This window comes from Mytilus galloprovincialis, chromosome 1, assembly GCF_965363235.1.
Source record: "Mytilus galloprovincialis chromosome 1, xbMytGall1.hap1.1, whole genome shotgun sequence".
Lineage (NCBI taxonomy): Eukaryota > Metazoa > Mollusca > Bivalvia > Mytilida > Mytilidae > Mytilus > Mytilus galloprovincialis.
In genome coordinates this window covers 62,711,326-62,732,784 of record NC_134838.1, presented here as the reverse complement: position 1 = coordinate 62,732,784, position 21,459 = coordinate 62,711,326, and the positions used below count along the sequence as shown (strand labels likewise).

Genomic DNA, 21,459 nt, shown 5'->3' with positions numbered 1-21,459 from the left:
GCGCATTTCGACAATACATGTCTCTTCAGTGATGCTCGTGGCCAAAATATTTGAAATCTAAAGCTTATATAACAGATGAAGAGCTATAATCCAAAAGGTCCAAAAAGTATAGCCAAATCCTTGAAGGGAATCAGAGCTTTGCATGAGGGCGATACATTCCTTAATTTATAATAATTTCTATCATTTTGTAACACCAAATTTTAATAACACAAAAAATCCGTATTTTCATGCCAGTACGGCTACTGGGCTGGTGATACCCTCGGGGACTAATAGTCCACCAGCAGAGGCATCGACCCAGTGGTAGTTAGTCCAAATAATTATGACGTCTTGAAAGGCTATTCGAAGTAAGGCGTCAAAGAAAAAAAATTATAATAGCCTTTCAAGACGTCATAATTATTTGGACTAAGTGGTAGTAATAAAATTAACGGTACCAATTTTCTTGCACCAGATGCGCATTTCGACAATACATGTCTCTTCAGTGATGCTCGTGGCCAAAATATTTGAAATCCAAAGCTTATATAAAAGATGAAGAGCTATAATCCAAAAGGTCCAAAAAGTATAGCCGAATCCTTGGAAGGAATCAGAGCTTTGCATGAGGGAGATACATTCCTTAATTTATAATAATTTCTATCATTTTGTAACAGCAAATTTTAAAGTTGGCCACGCTCATCACCATTTTGAAGACCTCACCACGACCATGATACGACCGTACTACGATCATCAAAATTTGCATTTTTTTTCACAGATCGTAACTTGCGATCGTGGCCTAGTGGGACTGCGGTATAAATAAACTAAGTATGAATGATCTAATTCCACAAAGCGATGATATTAATCTTTAAGAAGAGCTCAGCAGAGTGATAAAAGCATATATATATATATATATATATATATATAGGAATATACAATAAGCAATTGTTTCCAGAGATCGAATTCACTATCGCAAATAGCCCATAGATATCTTTGTTGATTAACTTATTGTGTTTTGTTGTTGACCTTATGAATTTCACTTAATCTGCTCTACTTGGCAAAAAAGTGGAAATCGGTATCGTTTACAAGTTAAAGTTCAGGTCTTTAAACTTTCAGAGTTAACAATACGTCAGCACTTTGATTGCTATTGTTTTGTGTTGCCAATGAGAGAGGTATGAGTTTTTTCTCTCATTGTTTCTTTTCTAGAACAATATCGTTTACTGAAACACCGTCAACTCCTCGAAGTTAAACAGATACATTACAAGAAGATATGGTATTAGTGCCAATGAGCGGACAACTCTCTCTTAAAACATTGATCTATACATGTACCATATCTAAAACAAGCGTACTGTGAGTTAGTTTTGCTTTTTTGATAATCTCACATTTTCAGAAACCCTATAGCAAATAATATTTAAGGGTGTGCCAGTTGAGTATTCGACAGTATGCAGGATCAGTACTCTAAAGCTTCAAACAATTCGTGTACACTCCTTGCACCAACTAGTATTAAGAGTCTGCATATTAAGTGTACTCGACAGTACGAGTATTTAAAATCAGTAACTTCAAACGATTCGTGTACTATAGACAATTTAGTATAAACCTATTTCATGGATTTCAATGGTCACAAAACGTATTTTATATTTATAGACATACATGATTTCGCTTACTTGGAAACATAATCATTAATGTTTTCCGGTCAAACAAGGACTTCCGCCGGAAATTCCAACAGTTTCAATGCTTTCCTCTCGGATGTCCTTGTCTGCATGCTAAAAAAATCGAATTCATCCCAATAGAACTTGATGTTAAATCAGTCATGTGGGTGTAATTACATTGACTGTAAGTGCTGAGATCTTTGTATAAGTATACTAGTTGTAAGAAAACTGTAAGAGCTATGTAAATCTAAAGATGATGTTACGAGGAAGTCGATTAATTAATTTCATCCGAATTGCAAGAATAATAAGAAAGATATTGTCACGCGCATCATGTTAAAATATTTTCGGCTCCTTAAAAATTTTGAGAGACGTTCTTTTACCACATTTTATGCTAAAACTGTAAAGAACAATAAAACATATTCAAAATTCAAAAGTTGAAATACTATAGATAAAATTTATAAACAGACTACCGAAACCTCTCATAGCAAGAGGAATTCTTGGAAAAAAATCCATAAAAGCGGATTAGATGTAACAATTTAGTAAATGGAATCAATATGCTATCCTCCTTTTCGTTCAACGTGTTTCCTCGTATCTTTAAAGAAAGTGATGTGCAAAATGCGTTAAAATTATATCAAACTTAGTTTTAAGTGGAAGTGGAACGCATTTATATTGAACGATCATTTAATATGTAAAAGAGATATTCTGTTTTCTAAGTCCTTATGGTATCCCCTTTAAAGTGTCCACAAATGTTATAGAAAGTGCAAATTTACAGTCATTTCGTGTGAAATCAAAAGGACACCGCATGAAATTTGGACTTTAAATGAGAACGTTCAAATTTTGGGATTTGAATTCATAATAAACTGAATACTGAATTAAAATCTGATGGAAACAAAACGAATCCTTTTTGGTTTCTTTTTTTTTTTTAAATGGTTCTTCTATCCCACAAAATTAATACCAGCATATAAATACATAAAAAAAAAATATGAAAAACAACTTCAAAATTCTTAACATAACCTTGGACATAACAGCGCAATACAATTTGGACACATATATAAAGGCTCAACATGAGAAATACTGTAAAATCAATTGGAAATGAATAATTGACGCACCATACCGATATAAACAATAAAAAGACTTCAGACATAAATTACGGGTCTTACAGTGCTTGCAAGTCTAGCATATGGTGAATGGTAATTAAAAATGCAATCAAAATAGCAATCAGTACATCTCTAATGGATTCATTGTAAAGACGTCATATCTTTGCAAAAGATGAGACATGCGTAATTGTTGAAAACCATTTCTGTTTTTGTTACTGCTGGGTTGCTGTCTTATTACCTATTTCTCCCTTTAATCATCTTATAAACACTCAACAGCTGACCTTGGAAAGAATAGCAATACCAAAACATGTCTTTATTTCTCATTAACATATTTACGCTTGGCTGCAGATGCATGCATATTATAGATAATTGTTGTTGTATTGATTTCAATATATAATAAGTTATACCATCTGTCGTATACATATAAGTATTATTTGTCATGTTTAGCACATGTTGTTTTTTCCTGCATTGAAAGGCAAACAAACAAATAAAAAAGATATAAACTTAACTTTATTGAGCTTATTCAAAGAATACCACAACACACTTTATTGATACAAACATTTGGCAATCCGGTTATGAGTATTTTTCCTTACACTAAAAAATAAGCCAGACTTTTCTTAATAAAATGTTATGTTTTTTCATTCTCACACTTCCTTGTATAACATTGTATAATTATCATTGCAATATGTTACATTTAGTCAACAATGTGCCTTTGTTTTCATACAGAATAATGACAAATCATTAATGTTGTTAAACCTTATTTGTCTTAAAATTACCATATTTATTACAGGAGTTTCCGATTCGATTCTTTTATCTTTTAAAATTCCTTTGAGTATTTCGATCTTCTCTTCTTTTTTTTATCTAGCAAACGCAAACATAATACACATTACAACTGATCAATACATATATAAATATTTACATTCATGACATTCTTTATACATTCCATTTCACAAGTATACATATAAGTATGTGAAACATTTATTATTGTATAAAACATTTCATTAATTATTGTCTCTAACGATTTCATTTCATTATGTGCAAACAATGTATGTTCGGTTCGACCCTCTACCAGATAGAGAATCCTTCTCCGTGTGTCGAGAACTAAAACGAACATTTTTCTTCTTGGATAATGTTTTCGTTTCAAAAAACGGAATTGTACCACGACGATATACACAAGTACATTAAAACGATGAAAATACATTAAAATTCTCAAAATTGCAGAGACCTCGGAATATACTGCCGTCATAGGTCTATTTGTGTCCTTAAATCTCAAACATACAGTGACAAATTTTGAGCAACGTTTAGAATTAAAATACCTAAATTTTACCGCAAATTACCTGATGTGTGCATGCTTCAATTTATAATGCATGATATTTTCAATATAAAAAAAAATGAACATGAATAATATATACAAAAACAATAAAGAACACAATCATCAATTATGGCACTAAAAATGTAAATTAAAATTGTTTTATACTTTTTCCTCCTTTGTATACAACCCAATCATTGGCCGTTATTGGCACATGAAGTTTACAAAGTTGTTGGCCCTTAAAAATTTAGTGTCATTGTTGCTTTTCCAAAAAACTCTGGGGACATGCTTTTTGTAGAAATTTCAATAAAATACAGGATATAAGGGCTTCAAAAAGAAAAGTTGCTTGTAAATGGTATCAGACCTCCGACTTATTATATATATCTTGGTTGTAAATATGAAATATTTATGTTTCACCCTTTAACACGTTTTGCAAATAGATTGAATGATGGAAAATTTTCTTTTAGTCAAAACTGCATGACTTTGAAAAACCTCTTGATTTTGTTTCGTCAGTAAAGTAAAAAAAAATCACTTCTGATATAAATAAATAAAAATCAAAAAGAGTTTGTTCGCTATAAGTATTTAAAAAAAAGATGTAGTAAAAGATACTCAAAATTTGTCAAATTCTCTCAAAATTGCAGTTTGAGGCAATGCATAAGCATCAGTTAATTTAACAGCTTGTGAAAAAAAATACAGTGGAAATTTGTGCTTTCAATATCTCATACTTCTTACCAGGGATATAACTGAATGAAGGTCGTCATGTAAATACCATTATTATACAGTTCACAAGTTCATAATCATGAGTTACAGTTAAAAATAACAACACAATCTAATAGACTGATGGCAAGACATAGCAATACAAAGCACATAAAAAACTATAGACTTGGACTCGGACTCTGACCTTCCTTCATATTTAAAAGTTTACACTAGGAATATAGCAGCAAGCTTTCCTCCCATCTCGACTTTTTGAACCAGTTAATCTTTATTTACTTCAGAATCTTTATGTGGATTTACAATTTCATGATTAAAGTTGATCATTCTTATAGTTTATGTGTCTAATCAAACTAGGTCTAATCAAGCTTGATACTCTAATTTCAAAAGTATCGAGTTATTTTCCTGACTAAAACAATATGCCATTTTGATTAAAATACCTTCAAACTTTTAAGTTTACAGCCTATAATGCAAAGTCAATGATAGAAAAGGTTGAATTTGTTGATTATATCTTAAAACGTTTCTGCAGTTATTTGATTAGACGAAGAGAGATGTATGGACTGTCAATGTTAGCTGATGATACATAGTTTTTTTTCTCATCACAGATTTATCATCTAACGAATTACTTATATAATGCCAGGTCACGTTTCGTTTTCATAAGATACATTAAATTATTTAATTTCATTGTAATGTGACTTTGGAATTGAGGTCGGAAGAAAAAATTATCTGCTTAAAAAATCCTGCTGCACAGTGACACATATTACAACTTAACTCTTGACAATTAACAAAGCACAAATATAAAAGTTTCTTACATATTAATTAAGACGCTTTTGGCAAATTTGGTGAATAGCTTTGTAAATATCTCTTAAAAATCTATCGCTAATACAACAAATTCCTATAGTTATAAAACCTTACGCTAACTAATAGTTAAAGCATTACACTAAAATAAATATGGAACAATTCTGTGTGGTACTCGTTCACAATAGTCCATCCAGAAGGGACCATACTTCGAACTGCATTTGTCGTCGTCTCGGAAGCTACGGTGCGTCAAGAGTATAGTAAGGAAAATGACGTAAGAAAATGGCATGAAGTTCTCAAATCCTGCTGGTAATGTCCAGAACAAGGCTAACAAAATCTCAGGTATGTAGTGGAAATGGCGAGAAAGTCCCCACCATCCGGAGGTTAGAAGTATACTTTCCTTCTCTTGTCCGTCTTCAAGCGTATATTTGGCCCTAATGATATTCGGTTTCTTTCCCCAAATAAGACAGTCGCCGTCTGCTGATCGAACGCGCTGTTTCTGCCAGTCTGCGAAATAATTAACGGAGATCGACAACAGTCCACATGTTAAAATAAATGTCGACCAGAACCGACCAAGATAAACGGGGTTATTTACCAGATAGAGGCTAACTGAGGCATACAAAGAAGGAACGTATACTAAGCATCCCCAACATATATAATATCCAGCGCGGTCAACCATGATGTCTATTGTGCTTAGATATCCTGCTTCCCACCAAAAGAACTTTGTGATGTATGCCAATTGCAAAATTGCTGATACGATCATACTATCAACAAATCCATGAATTTCGAAGCTCTTTAAAGCATAAATATAAACAAGCACGGCCCAAATTGTCATTCCGAATCTACAGTTAGTGAAGACTTTGATGTCAAATCCAAGTACTCGAGGATAGAGTTCGGTTCCCCAGTAATAGTCAAATATAATGTTTCCAGAGGACCCACAATCAGTTGAAGACGGTGAATATAGACCTTTAATGTACAAAAAGATGCAAAATATAGCACTTAAAACATTCAGTGTTCCGAGAATGTCACCAAAGTTATCATAAACTACAGATGGTGACAAGTTATACTTCTTAAGTATGACGGTTAAAATAAATAAAGTAGTCATGGTAACGACATAATGCGAGAATCCATTGTCTTTGTAAACTGGAGTGTTTCCTTTTGGAGTAATTGGACCTTTGACTAGCTTTCCTGGCAAACATTTCATCAGTAATAATGCCCAGATGCAATAACCAAACACGACAGAAAGAGCGAAGTTGCTGCAAATATGAACATCTCCCCATAACTCCCTTAAAGAGTCCAACGTTGATGCTTGGGTAATTGAATGAACCATGTTTCCATAACTTCCTTTGTGTTTTGTAGCTGTGTACCATAGCAACATGACAAAATTCGGTGTTGATACCATCAGGAACACAGGAACGAATATTTTATTGAAAAAATCCCGGTTACGCTGTGTAACACCAATCTTTTCCAATTTTTCATATCCTTCTTTGTAGCCATGGAAACCATTACTCAACATGTCTGATCTTGTGACAGGGTCTTGTTGCTTCGAAGCTTTTTCCTTTCTCTTCGACATATCTAATCTTAAAATACAATGATAAAATTTAAATGATCGATAGGGTTCATAAAGAGATTTCTTCTGGCAAAGAGCGATCAACGCGATGACGAAATCAGTGACAAACAGTACTGTTCATACTGTATTGTAATATTAAGTATATGTACTTTGGTGAGGTTTAGGAGTTTGTGTTAGATGTTCGGATTCCTGTTTTTTCCCTAGGATACAGGTTATTATAACCTATCAATATTTTTAGCTTATTTTGTTTCTTATTTAATGCTTTTAGGACTTATAGCATCAATTTCAAATTCTAGATTTGTTTAATTTCACGCTTTTTTATAATCTGTTGTTGTGTGTGATTTTCGGTTTGCGATCTACTGGATGTTTGAGTCTCGCACTTGAAGGTGTAAATGCAAATACATTTATTTTCAAGTTGCTAATTACTATTAGATTCGAAAGATATGATAACAGTCTGATATTTATCTTAATTTGATAAGGAAGTGGTTAGCTTCTTACAAGGACAGCGTTTCCTGTACGATTCACGTGACTAGACAGTTCTAAGAGCATGGGGGCGCAAAGGAAAGAAATAGGATAAATGTTTTATTTATTTTTTTAAATAAACATCACCATTTCATATATATTGAAGTTTTAACCTATAAGTATTAGTAAAAGAAACATCATAAACGAATTCAACTTGAAGTTTGCATGCACTGTCGTCCTGAATAATTGAAATATTTGACACTGGACGTTAGGCAAAACATCGATAAACCATTCGCAGTAATCAACATTTGCTATCAAAACTTATAAACATTTTCTTTCAATAGATACTTGTTTATTATAAATTTTCCTTTCGACTTGTATTTTTTTTTTTATTGTAGTCTCTTTTATAGCATGCTCAGTTAAAGTTTCTAGAAGAGATGCTACATACTTCTTTATTTAAATAAAAAATAACAAAACAATAAAAACTGTATCAATCTTTTTAGAAATCGATGACAGCATGCAGTGTAATTAGATCTCGACCAGAGCCAAGGTTGGGTGATGCGTGTGCCCCCTAATTTCATATTAACTGTATCATTTTTCAAATATATATAAAATATATGCATATCTAATAAATGTGTATATGATAAACGTTTCAGTAGCATTTTAAGTATATTTTAACAAAGTGTACCTGCGTACTAATTAAAGGATACACGAAACTTTATTTCATGAACTTTTAAAATCCATGTACTTGCAAGATTTTTATCTTCATGTAAAATTATATCATATGCAATTAAAGTAACTAGTTGCTTCGACTACATGTTGATATGTATATATGTATATGAAAAATGTAAATTAACTTACAAGCTGTGCATTTATCAGTCCATGTAGAGATATTATAAAACATGTACACTCGGCTTGTCGTGTGTTATAGCATAAGTTTATACTTATGACGACCTTTTAAGCCATCACATTTCAAGTGTATGATCTCTATATGACATACCTCGTTTATTAACGTGTCCTTCAGGTAGAAAGCCCCAGGCTCGTTAGTCCAGCACACGACCAATACACTTCTGAAAAATGCATAAAATTGTCATCCACTTAAAAAGATAGCTATAAAAAAGATGATCAAAAGAAAATTCCCTGTCACTAAAAATAAATATTTCAAAAAGTAAGAGCACTATGCACGTTATAATAACATATGTTAGTCTGATAAATACTACAAGCAGATTATGCGAGATAAATCAGAATAATACACAGATATGTATCTTCCTGTTGAGGGAAATGAATGACTATTAATAACTACATACAATAATAAAAAAAAAATCAAACAAAACACAACGCAATTCTTCAGTACTACGATAACTTGTGTTTCCTGTGTCATGGAAATAGATTGATTATTGGTTGCTTGACGTCCAGTGGCAAATATTGCATGCATGTTCAGGACGATCATGGAAACAGAAGTTCCTTTATACTGCAATTCTAAATGTAATAAAGTAAGAAATATAACAGTCTTCTGATCCTATCGGATTAAAAAAATATAGACTATCTTTTTCAACTGTTTAAGCAAAGTTTCCAGATGACATTTTGTTTGGAGGAATAAATATAATTGATACTCGGACATCATTATAATTTAAAGGTTGATATGTATATACAAAAATCTTTAGTCATATCGCCATATTGGGATACGTTACATTTGGGGGAAATTCGGTTGTGAAGATTTATACAGTCTTCTACCTGATTGCGTTTCCTGAGTCAAGGAACAGAAGTTCATTTGTAAAATAAGTTCTAAATGAAGAAATATTCAGGAATATTAATTCCACTGGAAAAAATACAGTTTTATGTCACTGACGATATTTGAAAAGAATAGAATATTTATTCCAACAGTTGATCGTAAAGTGTCCACTCGGAAACCATGAAGGGTTGTTAAGAAAACAATAGCATTGGTCACATGATACCATCAGCTAGGATATAGAACAATGTAAGAAAGTCAGATGTTTAGATTTATATACAGTCGACTTCCGGATTAAACTTAAAGGATTTTTGACACGTGTAACATGAATGTTCTTGTCTTCCTTCCATCACTGCAGTTAATCAAGTACATTAAGTGTCCATGTTCTCTTTGAAGTGTTTTAGTTTAAGTGTTTTACATAACACCAACATTAATATTAGCTTGGCAACAGACCACAACTTGGCCTTATCACTTCCTTCTTCTTACACTTAAGTGTTCACTTAACAATATTCATTCTACCGATTTTAGATTGATCGTTTGGTTACTATACTCCAGTGCGACTATTTCAGTCAAATTTTAGAACAAATTAGACAATGCAACATATTTATGGATATGAAAAGAGAAATGCTCAAAAGAAGAACCGCATAGTTTTGTCAACCATGTTTGGACAAGTAAAACCTTGAGAAATATTTTACATTGTATATCGTGTATGGTAATTGTTTTGCAAACAAGATTCATACTGGTGAAAATATTTCTCTGTGCAATCAGTGTACAAAATGTCCGGCAAACAGAAAGCAGATGTTAAATTGCTAATCGCTACAACTCGACGCTATCAACTTCTATCAACTATAAACAAGTATCAAATCGTTCTCTTCCATGTAGAAGCCCAGTAAAATTTCAGGAAAAATGAGTAATATAAAATTCCAAACTATCGCCAAACAAGAAGTGGATGCAAAGCAAATCTAAAAATAGCTTACACACTTCAACTCAACAGCATCAAACTTTGACGAAAATTTTGTTCAGGGTCTTTCGGCCAGACGGGTCAAGTGGTTACTAGATTTACTTTCACCATTAGCGAAACAATTGCTTAATAATTTTATTTTCATGTAGTTCTGTTTACAAAAAATTTCAAAAATAAAGCGGTTATACATGAACTACAGCGTTACAACTGTCTCAAGTTATTATACACCATTGGCTTTCAAATATTCGGCCTTGAGCATTCTTGATTAAGCCGGTAACTCCATTAAATTTTTAATTTAATTTTTTTTTCAGATACAGTATGTAGAAGTAGAAACACTCTTCTTCTATTTAAATAATTTAAATATTAAAAGTTCTAAAACAGCAGTTATATGCTAACAGCATGTGAAACTCTAATGGCATGGATCCATATCATTACGGATTTTGACTAACAAGCGATTTACCCTTTTTCTTCTATCTTTTAAGTTTTGCATATATCAAATATCCGAGAATTGCTTACCTTAAACGAAATAATGTATCAATGTCCTTATCCAAAATAGTTATGGATTGGTATATAAACCTTACAATTCACTATAGCTGTAGGCGCTGAATTTAACAGATGTCATTTTTTCATCGTATGATCAATAGATCGATCGTTATCATCTGGTGGAGCCTATTAATAATGCTACCAAGAAAATATTGCTTTCAATATAATAATTTCACAAACCGACAGTGCCTGTAGCAAAAATATGTCAGTTTATCACATGATTAATTCCATTCAGTATTCAATCTTATACTATTAGGATATTTATATCTACGTTATGATAAAAGTGTCACCTCTGGTCACTTGGTGGGTGAAAATTGGACAATTAACGCTTGAATCGTTCACAGTTTATTTTTCATGTGGCAATGTCTGTCACGATCAAAAACTGTTTTTCATTTATCGTAAAGGAATTGCCTCCTTTATCCATGATGGCAAAAGGGTCAAGATGCATATGTACAACAGTATAAAGTTAAACACAGCATTATGACATACAAACTGGCAGTTGTAAAGCATATATATATTAGAAGATTTAGCTTTGCCAGATGTAAACCCTATTTTCGTAATGCTTATGATTACTTTAAAAAGATATTATTTAATACAATCACTTTATTAAGAGAAAGAAACATGTTTTGCAGAACATGACTAAAAAATAAAACGGCGTAAGACTAATATGTTACGGTAATTGGCACAGTATCTAGCGACGTCTCATTGAATTTCTAGTTTATTTTGCATGTCTGAAGTCTGTTATTCCAAGAATTTTTGGAACACATGTGCAAATCAAAGACTTAAGATTTTATTTTCTTATTTTTTATAATATATTTTTCTTTACAAAAAAGTGGTAACCTCATCCTGAAACACAGGCTTAATTTTTGTACCATAGATTTTTATAGGTCATACATAATACAGAGTGTCTATTCGTCCGTCCAGCCGGACGAATAGTTAAAAATCTCTATTACTCCGGCCTTCCGTTTGCGAATGCGCAAATCTTTCATATTAATTAAAGTGTCATGTAGCGCTGAAAGTGTCCCGGATAAGGTACCGGATAACAAGTGCGTATGCATACATAATATGCCATTTGACTGGCATGCATGTACGTAGTCCAGAATGCATGCAAGTCCACTGGCTCATATTTTCAATAAAGACGTCTATGACTTCTATATTACATCTGTCTCTTTGGTATTTTGAAAAATCGATTGTTGTTACTGCTTTGATCTCAGAAATGTTAAACACCTTGCTAGATGCTTATGTTTTTACGACTATGGAAATAAAATTACTGACATATTAAAACCAAATTACTTTCCTATATCAGCAATAACATCAGTTTCAACGGATTTAGATTTTTTTGCACCTTTGTTTTTAAAAGTTCAACATCTCACGAGGTCGATCATCCGAATTACATTAGCATGCGTTTAACGGCGCCTCTTTTTCAAAAACAAGACACGAAAGAACTGCTCGACTACACGTTAATAAAGCTGACAAATTGAATCTCCTAATGTAACATTATTATATTTATTAGCTGGACCGGTTTTTCAGTAATGAGGCTGTGTTGTGTTTGGGATATTTATCGTTCCATTATTGGAATATAATAAAATTGTCTGGATTTCGGACTTCTATGAATTGATTAATGCAGATGAAGTTGTAAGAGACGTGGTTAAGATCAATATTACTCCAGCATGATATTCAGTTTATTAAGACTGCATAATACGAAAACTAAAAGGTTTTTTAGAAACATCGGTAATGATGCAATTTGCCGATGTTTTGTGCAGTCACGGTGTTCATACTAGAAATTTAGCTGATCTATTTTCTTTGGTTATTATAAGGGAAAATCTGAACTAATGATGAAATTACAAACACTGAAATACATACTGTTCAGGCCGAACAAACAAATATGTGAAATGTTTCCTCATTTAGAAAAATAGGATGTTTTAACCTTGAAAATATGGGGACAATCTGCAATGTTCACTTCCAAAAAATTTTAATAATTTCTTCAAGGTAGCTAGGCGTCTTGTGGTATATAAGAAATGAAAATGAAGAACTTAACACAAGCATTATTGTTTTAACTTCAGCATAGTAAGATACACACAAAAGAGTTGTCATAAAACCTCAAAAGACGATGTATTCAAACAGTAACTACTAATGGTCGCTTGAATTGGTTAATCATTCGGTTCGAGATCATTTACTTTTCGGGGGGGGGGGGGGGGAGAGAGGGGGAGAGAATAAGTAAGAGCTGAAAATTTGCACAAGACAGAGTGAAAATGAATATTCTGCAACACAAAATGCCGGAATAGTAGTGTAAAAAAGTGTTGATAAAGCCTCGGGGAAAAAAAATACATGCAAAGCAACAGATGAAAAGGATACTAGTAGTCAATCCACAAAAACATTTCCCTCAACCCCCTATCAAATGGTTCCCGAATTACATTGCTTAGTTGTAGCCGTATATGCTGACTATTGTCATATTAACTAAAACTAGCCTAAAAGTGATTTGTTGATTTGTATACATTACTATAACTGGTTTGAGCTTTACGTATGCACACAGTTTTTACTCAGATTTATTCAAGGTTGTTGTACATCTTTTGTTACATATATATAGTATTGAGTAATGTCTGCTATATTAACAAATCATTATGTTTTTATAATTAACAATAATTTTATATCTATTATGCAATTTTAAAACTTTAAAGGTTCTCTTTACACATCATTTATTTGTTATTACAAATCATTATAGCTCGGCCTTCTGTTTTACTCTTTACTTTGATCGCGTTTTCAACCCAAATTAAAAACAGAAACATGCACACATATATTTAATGCATCATCCTTATTTAATCGACTGAAGTTATCACGACTGCTGACTGTCAAACACATGTGCATACATTTTGGTAAATATACTGTAGCATTACCGAACTGATGTTTTAATAATTACCAACTTATGTTCATAACGCATTATACTTTAATTTGTTGGGGCAATCGCGGGGTATTAACATCTGTGTTAATTTCTATGGATATATAAGTGACAAAATAATGACTCAGCGGCCAGTCATAAACGAAGTAGCAAAAATATACGTTATTTGAATGATATCATAATAAATAAACAGCATTAAATTTTGTTTCTACATTTTATATGCTGCTTAAAAAAAGTAAAATCACAAAAATACTGAACTCCGAGGAAAATTGTACATAGCAGCAGTGCATACGCATTATGCACTTAACTAACACAAAATAGACAAACTATTGGAAACAAGTTTGCTTCTGAATATATAATCGTCAGATTTGCCCGTGTATATAAAAAAGTGTTTGAAATAAAATTAGATGACTCAAGTGACAAACTGCGAGAAGAATTCACAAATTCAAACTCCCATTTCTCATCACCGGAAAATCCCTGCCGTCACTTGTTAAGGATTATTTGATGGATACAAATGCATACCACTGCTAGTCATGTTTGCGTATACGGATAAGTCTATTGTAATCTCCCAAATATTAATCGGATCTAAGCATGATAGCAAATGCAAAATCTGGTTATGCAACATAAAGATGATAAAGAATGTATGTTTGGTATGAGGCGTAAATAATCTCCTTAATTAGTATGATGTTGGGTCTGTATCACCAGGGTATATACGAAATTCTGGTAAACCGAGATTTCCAAAGCTTTGTGACTGTAAAAAATATGCCCATTTTAGAATAATTATATTATCTACATTCTCTCCCCCTAAAATGTCATGTTTGCAGTTAATGTTAAATTCATTTTTCTCGAGGGGACCAACACAAATGAATGAGATGAATAAGAACTATATAAAACGGCAATATTTACTGAAAATTTCTCTGAGAATTTCAATAAAATTAAAGAGCAGTGACATACATAGAGAGCTATGATGATCGATAGAACGAACACATACCCAGATAACATAATATTCCAAAATAAGGCACCATTTATAAATTACCACTGCATGTTGTACCAGAAAACACAGTTTTAGCATGAAGACGTAAGTCAATGATGATTGGCAAGTAAATTCTCTTCCTATTTACACTTTCCTAAATACCTTTATGTATGTTGATATGTTATAAGATTTCAACACGTTAAAACTGTATCTTCGCAAGCTTTCCTCACGTTAAAGAACCCTTGCAAATCCTCAGAGTGGTACGATACTCACAGTTTATGCAACCTTTCTGCACATGAAAGAACCTTGGCAGTTGCAACAACCATTCGAGTGGTAAATATACGCGTGTTTATTTTTGCAAGCTTTCTGACTCATATCAAATTGCAAAACCTTATGTTTTAAGTGACATCCTAAATGTCTTGAATTTCATCCAGTCCGATCAACTGTGAAACAACCTTTTTATAGTATTTATTATTAGTTTGTTTTCGTCTTCGTCCTGAATATACATGAAGTATTTGCCGCTGGACTTTTATCACACAACAGTAAATCAATTCATTCACACTTTTTTTGGTTTGCTTTCTTATTATAATCAGATAATAAACTGGACATTGAATGCATCAACTATACATGGATTTACCTTTATGTTAACGTAAATTCAGTCCGAGAACATGCACCCGTTCCACCAATATTTCAACTGGTAAAATTTGCAGTGCTTTTTCAATTATACATTTAAAGTACTGAATGCATGTCTTCTACTGAGAAACGGTTTAAATTTTTAAGAGGTTTAGTATCATAAAACTTTATCTAGACCATGTGCGAAGTAAGCTGTTAAAACTAACAACATATACATGTATATAAATGAGAAATAAACGATCGTTTCAAATATATAAATCAATAAATGACTTTTTAAAATCTAGATTCTGCACACATACTGGATGAATTTCAAGTATGATAAGAGCCACCGAGAATGAACGAAGTAAACGAATGCCTTATTGTGTGGTTTAATCTGGGTACGTGACAACTTTTCTGGTTACAAGTGACGGATAGTTCTGCAACATTATGAATTTTTGAAAAATAAATAATTATGCTACGAAAACGTTTTGATGGGGTTCGTGTTTCTCTGTCTTTAGTTTTTGTGTGTAGTGTTATGTAGACTGTAGTTTGTCCTTTCTTTGTTTTTTTCGTTTTTTCCTACTTCGATTTGCTATATCTTTCGCCTCTTTTTCGCATATATTGACAAAATAGGTCCTAAGCAAGCATCACAAAAGAAGTAAATTAGTTACGTCTTCTAAATTCATGATACATGTTTTCACACACAAAATAAAATCTAATTTCTTTTAAGATATCGTGTTTTCGTACATATTTATCGTCCTTTAAAAAAAACTGTTTAATTGCATATTTATCACGAACTGGTTTCAAACCAACGTCGAAGGACTATAATTTTTAAAAGGTAGGTTGCGATTTTCTCATCAAATAATGTATATCAAATGAACAGGTGAAGGTAATGTAAAAGAACAATAAGAAGATGTATATTGAATCTGTTATCCACTTTGATGAGAACATTTTATCTTGATGACATAGATGTAGATCTCGCCACGTATTTAAATGTACTTAAGTATCCATTAAATAGTGCCATTTAATCAAGTGTCATTATAATCCTCTAATTTATTGCTATTAGCATAATTTTCAGCTGATTAATCAAGATTACCATACAGCGGACGAACTTTAAATGTATTTATACAGAAATATATAGAATACAACGAAAATTACACAACTGCGACGGATGAGATATTTCACTAACTGGGTTCAAATACAATGCATACTCTCTTCTTTTACTTGAGAAAAATTCCCTGCTTAGTCATCCGATTCTATATAATTATATGTACTTGCAACTCTTAAAGTATACATTACGGTCCTCTGGAAGAAATGTGACTGCCTTGTGTTTAAACAACTGAAACTATCGCGTATAAAACTTGTACAATGTCATACTGACCGACAGAGGAAGACATTTCAGCAAAACAATGTCCAGTCCAATACAGAAAATATAATCACGTATAGATAATTTACTTTACTGGTATGTCCTTACTCAGAACATCATATAACTGTATTACCATGGTCACAATTGAACCCCATAGAACATCTTTTGGTAGAATCTGAGAGACTGGAAATTCCAAATTAAGACCAAATTAAGAATGATCAAACGATTTCCAACACCAGAAACATGACTTATTGAAAGAATTATGAGCAATATTCAGTAAAATATTACCAAAAGTTCTTGTTATAAATCTCGATGAAAAAAATCCCAGTCACATTAAATTACATATCATCCGAATAAATAGTCTGCTAACATTTCATAGTGTTATTCTATCTCAGTCTGAATCTCTAAACACCGCTATTAAATGCAATCAATAACTATTACGCAAAGACTCTATCAGGGGAAATTGTATTAAAATAATTTTGCTTCGACATATACAAATGTCAAATTATACCTAACGGGCAATCAGGGACCAACATTAAATATTTGTGTAATTATTTACACTGGAATTAAAGCCAACAATAATAAGTCAGTTATTGTCACAATTTTGACAAGTCAGTGGCGGATCCAGAAGGGGGTTCCGGGGGTTGGAACCCCCCTTTTTTGGACGATCAATGCATTTGAATGGGGACATATAGTTGAAAATCCCCCTTTATCATGGGTTGGGACCCCCCTTTTTTTAAATGGCTGGATCCGCCCCTGCAAGTATATCACTACGCACTTTAACTTGCACCACATTCCTGATATTTTATGTGCAGATGCATTTATTCATCAAATAAGCAAAACCGATACCAAAATTTTGTTATGGTGCTCTCTTTTCTTTAAGCCGTCGTTGAAAATACAGAAGGCTAGTTCAAATTTACTAAAAGTTTTGTAATCTTTAAAAGGGTTTTCAGTTGAAGGGCGGTTGGATGGTGTCTCATTCCGAATTCCCGGCCGACGAAATAAATGCTAAATCCCAAATGCATGTGAAAATAACATGTCCGTTCATGGATCCACGAAAAGGGTCTTTCCGCCCTCTCAGTTCGGTGTTTTTATCAATCCATTTCAGCAAAATAAGTTGAAAATTCATTCACATACTATTTATATTTTATTCCGTCACAGTGTGTATTCACTTAATTGAAAAGCACTTTACGCCCATATGGGCCAATGGCTTAAAACATTATACATAATATACAGTTTACATATATAAAACAATGAAAATAAAGAATGCAGACACTTTGACTTATAATCCTTGTCTTTCTTTAAATCAATATATAATATATATAAGAGATTCAAATTATATCAAGGACTCCCTGCCCTCAGTCTTAGTGACTTTGACGACCACGCGAGATCTCTCATGGGTAGTCAGCGGTCGTTAAACACCCCTTAGTAGTGTACTTCAAACCGTTTTTACGGCGATGCTTTGATTGAGCTAAAATTTCATGCATATACAAATGTCATTCAGGATAAAAAATATGTATAAAAAACACCCAAAAATATTGGGTCAAATCGCCGATGTTCGTATGTCTATCGTGACCTTTCTGTGCGGCTAACATTTATCCTACATCGTGGCCTTGTCATCGATCGAGTCACCTCTTTCATTTTTAGTTGTTGTGGTAACATTTGACATCCAAATTGCTTTTTTTGACTGAGATAGTTTAATGATTGAGGTGGGGTGACCATTGGCGGTCGCGTCTATCAAGTTTGACCCACGGAGGTACTTGTGCAATGAAATTATGTATATATACGTGGGTATCGTTGCGGTATTGGGCTGGCATTGACTGCTGAAAAGTCTATATTCGTCGGTCAATATAATATTGAACAAGCTTTATACGCGATATGTTTCAGTGACATTATAACAAGTTTCCTGTTGATTAGACAAAAAATGTTATTGGGCAAGTATAATGTCTTATATATAAATGTTTTTGCACTGAGTTGCGAAAATGCTGTTATCGGCACTTCGTATTTTAAAAACAAGTACACTTATAATACCTCATTGCTTACATATTGTAAAAAGACTTAATACCATGTTTTTTTTTATTTACAAGTGATTCATTTTAAACTATATTTAAAATATCGGACATGTGAGTTACCTTTCTTGGAAAGCATATGTTTCATTAGTTACACGTGCATTGTTATTTAAGTTTAATTTTTTCTTTTTTTTTTCAATTCAAAGTTTTATTGCCATATAAACTTTACAGGGCGTATGACATTTGCGCCGATTTTGAAAATATTCATTCTTTCATTTGCGCCGATTTCATTTTTTCATTTGCGCCGATTTTAAATTTGCTCCTAATTAGGTTTACAGGTACGTTAATACTTGTACATGTACAAAAATGTACTATACTATATAATACCATTGGTACAATCTGGTTATAAATGATGTTCATTTATGTTAATTTTGATTCATATTGTTCTGGAACTTCGTTGTAACACGATGGACATATTGCACACTGAAACGAGCCAAAGAGGGCCATACATATTGGAAGGTTAGTGTCCTGAAACATAACAACATATCCTACAAATGTACCATAAAATCGTGTAAAGCCAGAGTCACCACGGATTCTATTGTCAAAACACAGAACGAGCATAATCATGTGGCAGATGTCCGAAAGACAGAGGCTAAAGAACTATGGGTACGGTCAAGGAAAAAGTTTGGAGATGTATCTTGTAGGCCTTCTTCCACCTCCCCATGGTGATTAGGGGACAACAGTTATATACATGTTATGATTGACAATTCATTAAATTTGTACAAGTGGCTAACGGAAGAGGTCTATAATGATAAATGAAAAATAACATGACTTGGATGGAGAGTTCTCTCATTGGCACTCATACCACATCTTCTTATATCTATTCACCTGTAATTTACCTGTAAAAAAATCGGCGCAAATGAAAAAAAAATCGGCGCAAGTGAAAGAAAAAATCGGCGCAAATGAAATGCAGATCGGCGCAAATGCAAAACGCCGACTTTACAGTTTGTGACATATAACAACAACAAAAACAAATAAAGACAATAACTAAGTAAATATAAAAAAGAAGATGTGGTATGATTGCCAATGAGACAACTATCCACAAAAGACCAAAATGACACAGACATTAACAACTATAGGTCACCGTACGGCCTTCAACAATGAGCAAAGCCCATACCGCATAGTCAGCTATAAAAGGCCCCGATAAGACAATGTAAAACAATTCAAACGAGAAAACTAACGGCCTTATTTATGTAAAAAAAAATGAACGAAAAACAAATATGTAACACATAAACAAACGACAACCACTGAATTACAGGCTCCTGACTTGGGACAGGCACATACATAAATAATGTGGCGAGGTTAAACATGTTAGCGGGATCCCAACCCTCCCAAGTAACTCAATATATATACACAAATTCAGGTAAATATTAAAGGGTCCCCTGTCCTCAGTTCCATTGACTTTTTTTTATAAAGGATCCTAGTTTATTCACTTGTGTTGGTGTTGATGGGTTAAGTATATATATATAACTTTTAATATAAGTAGTGAAAAAAAGCAATATTTGTTGGGAGATATATTGGGAGAGGAACAGTTTGCGCAAAGACTTTTTCTCTTGGATCAATGTGCTCGCTTGCCATATGATAGATATATCTTTTTACTTTAAAGAAAAACTATATGTGTAGGTACATGTACAAGAAATACCACATATTACAATTTAAACAAACGTATATATATTTAATATAGTTACGTAAATATTTTTTATATAACTTCAACCAGCTTTGTCGGGATGCATAAGTACCGGGTCACGTCCACTTGTATTTTTGTCCATTGTCAACTGATTTTTATAGTTTGTTCTTATGTTGTACTGTTATACCACTGTCCCAGATTAGGGGGAGGGTTGGGATCCCGCTAACATGTTTAACCCCGCAACATTATTTATGTATATGCCTGTCCCAAGTCAGGAGCCTGTAATTCAGTGGTTGTCGTTTGTTTATGTGTTACATATTTGTTTTTCGTTCATTTTTTTTACATAAATAAGGCCGTTAGTTTTCTCGTTTGAATTGTTTTACATTGTCTTATCGGGGCCTTTTATAGCTGACTATGCGGTATGGGCTTTGCTCATTGTTGAAGGCCGTACGGTGACCTATAGCTGTTAATGTCTGTGTCATTTTGGTCTTTTGTGGATAGTTGTCTCATTGGCAATCATACCACATCTTCTTTTTTATATTTATAGGATTATAATGTACTGTGGTTTATGTACTAAATATCATATATATGTTATAAGGATATTCGCCCATCGTTACAGTCTATAATATAACATCAACATAAGAGTAAAAAAGTCATTTAAATGCAAATTTGAAATCGCATACTTTTAGGTAATAATGTAAAAATTGTACTTACTCAGACGCAACAAAGTCGTTCCTTTTTCCTGTTCTATTCAATGCAATATATTAAATCAACTAATTCTATTGTACATTGACATACACACACACAAAGAAACTTCTGCTAATGTGATTAAACAAGTAATGGGGTGATCGTCATCTTCCAGTCAGCTGCTTGATTTGCATGATGATTCATCCCGCACGCGCATACTTTTCTCTCAAATGTTTTCTCACTCAGTGTTGAAAAACGTCTGAAAAACTTTGGAATAGCTTAATTATGATATATGCAATATATATAGTGCTTGTTATTTATAATCGCTAAATGGAGATGTTCAAATACATGTTTTCACAGTTAATTAATATTATCAATGATAACAGTAATTACTGGTGAATGGTAACGATGGGACATTGATGAATAAGTCAGT

The 21,459-nt window shown here is 32.8% G+C and overlaps 1 protein-coding gene across 5 annotated transcripts; it reads right to left on the bottom strand.

Moving 5' to 3' along the window:
- Window positions 1-3,210: 3,210 nt before the first annotated feature.
- Window positions 3,211-21,254, bottom strand: LOC143080740 (uncharacterized). Of its 5 annotated transcripts, none has more exons than XM_076256763.1 (3): window positions 21,054-21,254; window positions 8,564-8,633; window positions 3,211-7,111 (listed from the first exon to the last, which is right to left on the bottom strand). In XM_076256763.1, the coding sequence occupies exon 3, from the start codon at window positions 7,102-7,104 to the stop codon at window positions 5,674-5,676; it is 1,431 nt and encodes a 476-aa protein (XP_076112878.1). In that variant the 5' UTR covers window positions 7,105-7,111; window positions 8,564-8,633; window positions 21,054-21,254; the 3' UTR covers window positions 3,211-5,673. The 5 variants fall into 5 exon arrangements, with proteins under 5 accessions (XP_076112878.1, XP_076112886.1, XP_076112869.1 ...); XM_076256771.1 differs by lacking the exon at window positions 21,054-21,254 and adding an exon at window positions 10,835-10,916; XM_076256754.1 differs by lacking the exon at window positions 21,054-21,254 and adding an exon at window positions 10,770-10,876.
- Window positions 21,255-21,459: the final 205 nt, after the last annotated feature.